We start from the raw sequence: 8,228 nt of genomic DNA on the forward strand, positions 1-8,228 counted from the left end.
AAATAATTCTTTAAAAAATATATCTTCCAAAGAACACTTAAAAGTACGGCGCTGGAGGCAAAAGTCGGGTTCGGTGAAGAAGAAATCAAGTCTACCCAGAAATCAAGTGACGTGAATGTATTCTTCGCACATAAAATGGTGTGGAATTTTGGTGGGACTGCACATGGAAGTATCATATGCCCCTTCCACACAAACCTGATGACGTATTTTTTTATTCTTTATCTTCCTTTCTTTCTTGAACAATACTTATATGCACATATATAATTAAAAAAAAACTTAAAAATAAAAATAAAATTCAACTCAAACCATTAGGATAATAACTAAAACTCAAATCTAGGTGGTAGTCTAATGGTAAGAGCTTGGAACCAAGAGGTTTGCTCTCTCCATGGTCTCAAGTACGAGCCATGTGATTGCTCATATGATAGCCACTGGAGGCTTACATGATCGTTAACTTCAGGGCCTATGAGATTAGTCGAGGTACGCGCAAGCTGGTCCGGACACCCACGTTAAAAAAAAAAAAACCCAAACACACTCCTAACCTTAAACAACCAAAATTCAAGACAGCGCTAGAGCATTTTTAGTACTACTGTCGATGTTGTTTTTTAAAGTATTTTTTATTTAAAAATATATTAAAATATTTTTTCATTTTTGACATCGAAATATCAAAATAATCTGAAAAAACAAAAAATAAAATTAAAGCAAGGAAAAAAAATAGAAATAAAATTAATTTTTTTCAAAAACATTTTTAAAACACAAAAACAATATAGATCTACTTGAAATTTCAAACCAACTTTTTTATTCAAAGCGATGCATGGTGTCCTGCAAGCAGAAGAAAATTCCAAAGCAATTTAACGTAAACATTTCTATTTTATTTTTTCTGTTTCCTATGATGCTCATGAAATTTCCAAGATAAGTACTAGAAGGAAAAAGAAAAGGAGAAAAAAAATCCATTTCTTTTCCCCAAAGAAGTCCTGCTCCGACGGCTGGACGAGTCATCAGAGAGATTCACCACACGATGATGACTTAACCAGTGCATAAAAAAAATGAGGACACAAAATTGAATTAGATCCTGACTTCTATGCCTTCCTTCAACAAGTGCTCTTTGACAGACTGAACGGGCACCTGCAAGCCAGAGAGTTTGAGATTTTGCAATGCGGTTAAACCAATAAAGAAGATGACATGTTAGAACATTGTATGCCTGAAGCTCTTAAACATAACCCTAAAGCTCCATTTGATGGAAGCAGAAGGTAAGCAGAATTTGAGATTTTCATGTTGTAAGTTTCATAATATAGGAACTCCAACTCTAATGGTTGATCAAATGCAATATCTGCCATCTCATGGAAAAGATACAAGGAAAGAGCTGGTGCAATTCAAAATGTGAAATGTATTCAGTGATAAAAAACCAGCACGTTTTCTTTACCTCTTTCCTGTGGAAAATGCCTGCAGCGAGGGCAGCAGATGCATTTGTCTTTGAGAACACATCTGAGAAGTGTTCAGAAACACCTGCACCACTACTTGCAATCACAGGGATGCTCACGGCATCGGAGATCATCTTCACTAGATCTATATCAAATCCTTTCCCTTGACCTGAAAAGCAACACTCGTAATTTTGAAATTTGAAAGAAACAACATATCAATTCTGTAGCACGCCAAACACAATATATGAATGCACGTGCACTGAAGGGAACAATAAAGCCTCTAGAACCCGTTGAAATGGTATTGAAGATGGTCAAGGACAGAATGGATTCCTGTTTTCTACATAAATATTAAAGAGCAAAAAAAAAATACCAAGAAGTTGCGACCATCAGATTATATTTTATGGTTTCAAAGAAACAGTCTTGAAATCATTGACAACCACAAATCAATGCCATCACTTTTAGGAAGATAAAAAAAAAAAATTCAGTCATGCAATATTTTCTGAAGAAATGGTTCAAAGTCGAGAAATAAGAATCCTCACCATCACAATCAATGCAGTTCAGTAATATTTCTCCAGCCCCCAGCTCTTCAACTGCTTTTGCAAGTTCATAAGCTCCAATTGGTCGACCTTCTCGCCCACCATTGATCTTAACAAAGGGTAAAAAACGAGAGAAATGGTCAATTAATTTTTCCTGGACTGGGAATTTGTAGCGTGTCAAAGTACAATTACCACAAGCAACCCACCATCAGCACTGAAGCCAGGGTGAAGGTGGTTCTGACAAAATTCTGTTTGACCGACTCAAATTTGATAATTCAGGAACATATTTAATTTATAGTCTTCTAAAAGTAGTGGAGTTATTTGAGCATATGAAGGAACTCAAATGTAGCTTAACATGTCAAGAGTAACATCTGGAAATTAAAGCGTGTGCAAGTGCAGAGAGAAAATTAGCATTCCTCTATGAACCTCTTAGTCCTTCCTGGTGTCGAAATGTACTATATTGCAATAGAATATCAGAAATTTTACCTTGGTTTTACATGTATGCACCCTGACATATATGTAAACAGCACCCTAGCACACGTGTGCATTCTAGAGCTTTTAAAAGCTTTATCATTTTTCTGGAATTGATGGCTAGAAACCAAGTCAAACAGAGTGTAATTGAAAAATACCACCATTCCAGAATCAAGGTTCAGTCATAATTGTATGAAGAAAAAATAAAGCTTACCGTGCATTGATACCAGGCATATTCTTCTCCATTTGGACCTGAAACAATTGTGAAAACCTAATAAGTAATAACAACGTACAATCTGATTGCAGAGAACATATCTGATTGCACAACTCTCTTATGCATGCATACACACTCTATGCCCATCGAGAAGGCATAAGAAGGCAATGGATAGTGAGAGCTAAAAGCATGGTTAAGATCTTGAAAACAGAAAGAGCTAAATGATGAATAACAGTTAAACAACTTCGCTGTATGATGATAGATATCAAGTGAGACTCGGGATCCTGTTATTATTAACATCAATATTATCTTTACTTGGGAATATTCTTATACAAGATCTACCACACCCATTCCACAAGTTTAGCACTTGAACCAATTGCAAGGTTTTTTGGATCTTCTAATGGATTTAAAGAATACCATGAACAGCCAGTAAATATGTATTTAAGTAGCAGATCTCAAAGCAGTAAAAATAATTAGCAAAAGAAAATTCTCCTTGCCTGGGTTAGTCAACTTAATAGACTTGAACTCCACATCACTAGGATCATTGAGGTACACTCTACGAGGGTCAATACTTACAACAACTGCCTGCAATCAAGTATTAACTAATGTCATGTCACTAGAAAGAAAAAGCAATACTAATAACATTCTATAGGCACACATGGCAATTAAATATAAGCCAGCTTCGTGAACACAAACTTTTACATCAGTCAATCACCATGGATGGTTTTTTACTGATGCAATAACATTGAAATGATGTGAAAAAACAACCAGATTAGCTAACACTACTATGTCCGTGTAACTTGATGAGTGCAAGAAAACCTTCTATTTCCATCTCCCAGTTGCAGTTGTACAGAACTTACAACTAATTTTTGAAGGGGAAAGGGAGGATAAAAAAGAGAATTGAGTAAAAAATGGAAGACGCTAGCCACCATAAGATTAATTACATGCTAGAAGAGCAAGATATGCCAAGGAGAACATAAAAAACTAGTGAACTTAATTTAGTTCATGAACATGCATAAAGAACTAAACTGGAAACTGAATTTTAGTTTGTAAGGTGCTATACAGAAACGAGGCCAGCAACATTTGTCACCCCAGCAACTAAATAAAAATTGTTTTGTTAGCACCACTAAAATGATACATTTCCCAACTAGTCGATCATAATCAGACATTTGAATATCTGCATCCTTTTATCCTCCGCTACTCTAGACACCCATTTAAGAGCATTTATGTGTTATAAAGGCAACGCTTCCTTACAAAGAGTGGTGGTATATGTATTTCAAACTACACATGAATTTACCTGATTTCCATAAACTCTTGATATCTGTTCTATGCTGCTCTTCCCAGTCTTTACCTACAAGTGGAGTCCAAGGGCAATTAGGAGGAAATCACAAGGAAGTGGATGGAAAAGATCTTTTAAGTAAATAGATATTGGAAGTACTACTGATGGGGAATGGAGAAAGACAACAATGGTAATTAATATTTGATTGTTTAGGAACTTTAATGTTGCATGATTATTCTAGATTTTAATGTTATTTAGGAGTGTTAGTATTGCTAATCTAGTTTATTTCTTATTTCTTAGTTTTTCTTATTCTATGGCTTTAATTTTCCAACTAATATTAGATTTCACCTTTTGTTATTTCATTCGGTTTGGTGCCCCTAAAACATGCACCTGCCTAGACATTCAGTTGTTGTTTTGACTATTGATCAAGTTAATTAAGTTTTTCTCAGAGAATTAGTTATCTTGATCTCTGTTCTTGTTGATGATTTAACACCAACTGCATACCTTAGTTTTCAGATATTCTTCTGCAGCATGGACTGCATCACTTCCAATAGAAATCTTATCAGCCCCAGACCTGAAATATTCTGATGCAACTTCCAAGCTAGAATAATACCTGAAGGGAGAATGGCTTAATGATAATATGCCCACGCACCTAACTATCAATTAATGACACATGAAGATGACAAAGAAAATTTAAAATTGGTGAAATTAGGGGAAAGATTGCATGCATAGTAGTTGAAAAATGTTAAACCATATGATTGATCTGCCATATAACACTGAAATCTGACCTGCCATTTAAATCAGTAAAATCTCTAATTCCACCTCCAACTGTCAATGGCACAAAAACATTTTCTGAAGCGCGTCTCAAAACCTTCAAGAGCATGGCAAAAAGATGAGATTATGGCTAAATGAGACTTCTGTATACAAGTTACCAACAATATTTTTAGCAAGTAATTAAATAGCTGCAAAACCAACCTGCAACATTGGCACATCACCCAAGGGAAAATCACGGAAGCCAGTGATATTCAAAAAACTAACCTGAAATTCAACATTAACACATTAAGCACAGTACTGCGCCCTTGGTAGTACATGGATCAAATTAAGAAGGGTAAAAATACCATACCTCATCAGCACCATCATTGTAATACTGTCCAGCAAGCTCCACTGGCTTGCCAAGGTTTCTAACCTAAGCAAATCAGCACCAATAAAACCATTAATGAGATGCAAATACATATTTCCACCAATGGTTACAATTTAGGAAAAGATTGGGACCAAATGAGTGCATTCCATTGGAATCGTCAACTCCTTTCCTTTTTTTCATAAGGAAATAGAATCAGCTTCTTTCCTTTTTTTCTCAAGGAAATAGAATCAACTTCTTTTTTCAGATGAAGACATTAATCCATCAGCACAGCACTAAAACATTCACCTTAAAAGATATTTAACTGGAATCAAATGAACTTCTGAAGCATGTCCAAGAAAGAAATGCAGACAAAACAGCTAAAGCATTTAACAACATAATTGAAAAATGCAAGATGTATGTTTGCTTAAAATTTATTTATCTTTTTCCCATTTCAAGGTTTCACAAAGTGCCGATGCTAATTTAATCCACTAGCACTCTCAAAATGCAGTGGTCTCTAGCCGCATGCCAATCCCACATAATGCGAGTGGTATTCTTCATCATACCTTACTCTGTTCTGCATGTTCCCTTACATCGTACTGGTCTCCTTTGGTTACAACAAGATCTCCTTCATCATTTGCTCTCACATCAAGACAAGCAATTACCTGAAGTGAAGCAATATCACTGAGCATATGAAGAGCACATGCAGATACAAACATAATTGAATAAAAATGATTGGTTTAAGAGTTCATGTGCATTTATCCGAGTCTCCTTATTTGACGCACAAAGTGACAGGAAGGCCCTTCTATTTTGATCTTCTACATGTGTATTCATGCTTCCAGAGGATGCCTTATCCTCTACTATGCAATCATGCCTCCTTTATTTTTTGAGCATTTTTATTTATATAAAAAGAATATACTCAGAGAGCTAGGAGAACAAAGCATCCTAAAAGGAGAAGAAAACTGAAATTAAAAAAAAAAAAAAAAGAGGACACTTCGATCCCACTAATTATCAGTTAAGATAAATCCCTATAATCCTTTAAATGGCTACAAAACAATGTCCTATCCCACAGAAATCGCATCAACACATAACTGTTTTAAAATCTAAAGTTATCCAAAAACTCAAATCCAAATAGATTCCAAATACAAAGGATGAAAAACCATTAAAGCCATTCAGACTCGGTGTAGTTGCACGACAAAAATTGTAGCAAGGGCAAGGAAATTTTGAAACCAGTTAAATAAAACTTGAGGTCAGCAACTATTACCCTCTTTGCAAGTTTCGATGCCTTCCCTTCAGTACGCTTCTGTCTTCAAATGAAGTTTCGTTTCATTAGATGATTCAATAAAGAAGTTAAGAGGCATAGAAGATGCATTGATTTCAGAGTACAGAGTGTACCCCTGTCAAAGATGACTTTGGAAGCAAAAATCTCCTCAATACTGAAAGACCAACATCTGTGACAATCATTTTAAATAACATCAATCAGTGTTAAATAGGCAGTCTTGTTAACATTCACGTGTTAAAATTATTTTAGATATATTTTTCATACACGCTCCACCGCATATACAAAAGACTCAAGATTGTCAGGGCAAAAAGTATCCAAATCCAATGGTAAAGTCTCAAAGGAGAATTTAGGCGCTCCCCCCTCAAATAAAGATGGACAGCAAAATGCAATCTTCAAGATTGTTAATAGGAGGCAGCTGAAATTTAATCACGTTCACAAACCATATGTTAAAGAAAAAAGAAAAGTAAGGGTTACTGCTTGCCTCCACTCTTCTCTGGATGGAATTGAACAGCATGCACATTTCCCCTTCTAACAGATGCTATAAATTCATCACCATAATTGCAGGTAGAGGAAATCCACTCTTTATTTTCATTTGACTGCAAAGGAAAGCTCATAAACCAAATATACACGTGGCAAAATGATGCAACAAGATCAATAATAAGATGAGAAGAAGAAAAACGCACTGGCATGGCACGATAAGAGTGAACAAAATACACATGGCGGTTTCCAATGTCATCCAAAATTTCAGAATCTTTAGTGATTTGCAAAGCATTCCAACCAATATGAGGCACTCTAAAACCATGTGAGGAATCAAAACGGCCCACCACTCCGGGAATCATACCAAGACCACCCACTGAGACAAATGCAGTAAAACTACAAATTAAACAACTCTACAAAGAAAAGAAAGAAAAATGTCAAAGCTGCTAATTCAACAGACAAAAATAACAGACTGACCTGGACCATTCTCGTCGCTAGACTCGAAAAGTAGCTGAAGTCCAAGACAAATGCCTAAAAAGGGGCGATCATTCTGAATGTAGCTACATAGTGCTTCTCCCATCCTGCACATGTTAAAACAACAAAGAAATAGAGAATTGTTCGATATTTGCAAAAACAAAAACAACCATTGGAAAAGAGAGTGAAAAGAGAGACCCAGTGTCGTTAAGGACATCCATAGCAGGTGCAAACGCCCCGACACCAGGAAATATAAGACGCCTTGCGTTTAGAATGTCTTTCGGAGTTTGCACCTGTTTGATTTTTATTCCATTTTTTCCCAAAACAGATAAAATAAAATCGTAACTACTATATTACATTGCTTCTATAGACCAAAAAAAAAAAAAAACAACGTCAAGAAGAAGAAGAAGAATTAAATTAAAGTACGTAATAAAAAAGAGTACATCTTTGATTTGGAAACCGAGATGACGAATGGCATTCCGGACACTACGGACATTTCCAGCACCATAATCAAGCAGAGTCACCACTGCAAAATCCATAAAAAAAAAAAAACAACAACAACAACAAAGAGAAGAAGTTTCAGTGATTGATGGCATTAATAGATTTTTAGATAGAGAGATGAGGGGAAGAGGAAGGGGACCTGAATCATCATTGGAAGCACGAACTGAGAGATTTCTACGTGACTTGAACTTAAAAGGAGAGTGGTTTCTGTAAGAAATTTTTGAAAGAGATATAAGAGAAGAGGAGGAGGAGATGGATGAAGTTTTGCAGGTAGAAGAAGGAGAAGTAAATGGTGCTGCCTCCATTGCAGCTTCCTGAAATGACAGCTTCAGCTGCGGCTCCTCAATATTACAAGACTCCTGTTAATTTTCGGTTGTCGATTTGGAAGTGTGCTCTACTTCTAGGGTGTCGCCATGAGTCATGATGCCTCATTTCGCTTGCCTCCCTTTCCCCCCGTTC

At 36.0% G+C, this 8,228-nt stretch overlaps 1 protein-coding gene across 2 annotated transcripts; it reads right to left on the minus strand.

Annotated features, from left to right (window-relative positions):
• Window positions 1-770: 770 nt before the first annotated feature.
• Window positions 771-8,228, minus strand: LOC133679395 (imidazole glycerol phosphate synthase hisHF, chloroplastic-like). 2 transcript variants are annotated; one of them, XM_062101976.1, is made up of 19 exons: window positions 7,909-8,226; window positions 7,712-7,794; window positions 7,467-7,561; window positions 7,272-7,375; window positions 7,001-7,170; window positions 6,799-6,913; window positions 6,431-6,486; window positions 6,300-6,338; window positions 5,602-5,700; window positions 5,042-5,104; window positions 4,894-4,956; window positions 4,707-4,789; window positions 4,423-4,531; window positions 3,937-3,990; window positions 3,137-3,224; window positions 2,640-2,677; window positions 1,958-2,063; window positions 1,421-1,587; window positions 771-1,122 (listed from the first exon to the last, which is right to left on the minus strand). In XM_062101976.1, the coding sequence occupies exons 1-19, from the start codon at window positions 8,072-8,074 to the stop codon at window positions 1,063-1,065; spliced, it is 1,758 nt and encodes a 585-aa protein (XP_061957960.1). In that variant the 5' UTR covers window positions 8,075-8,226; the 3' UTR covers window positions 771-1,062. The 2 variants fall into 2 exon arrangements, with proteins under 2 accessions (XP_061957960.1, XP_061957961.1); XM_062101977.1 differs by lacking the exon at window positions 4,894-4,956 and having other exon boundaries at window positions 7,909-8,228.

Source organism: Populus nigra, chromosome 19 (assembly GCF_951802175.1).
Source record: "Populus nigra chromosome 19, ddPopNigr1.1, whole genome shotgun sequence".
Taxonomy (NCBI): Eukaryota; Viridiplantae; Streptophyta; class Magnoliopsida; order Malpighiales; family Salicaceae; genus Populus; species Populus nigra.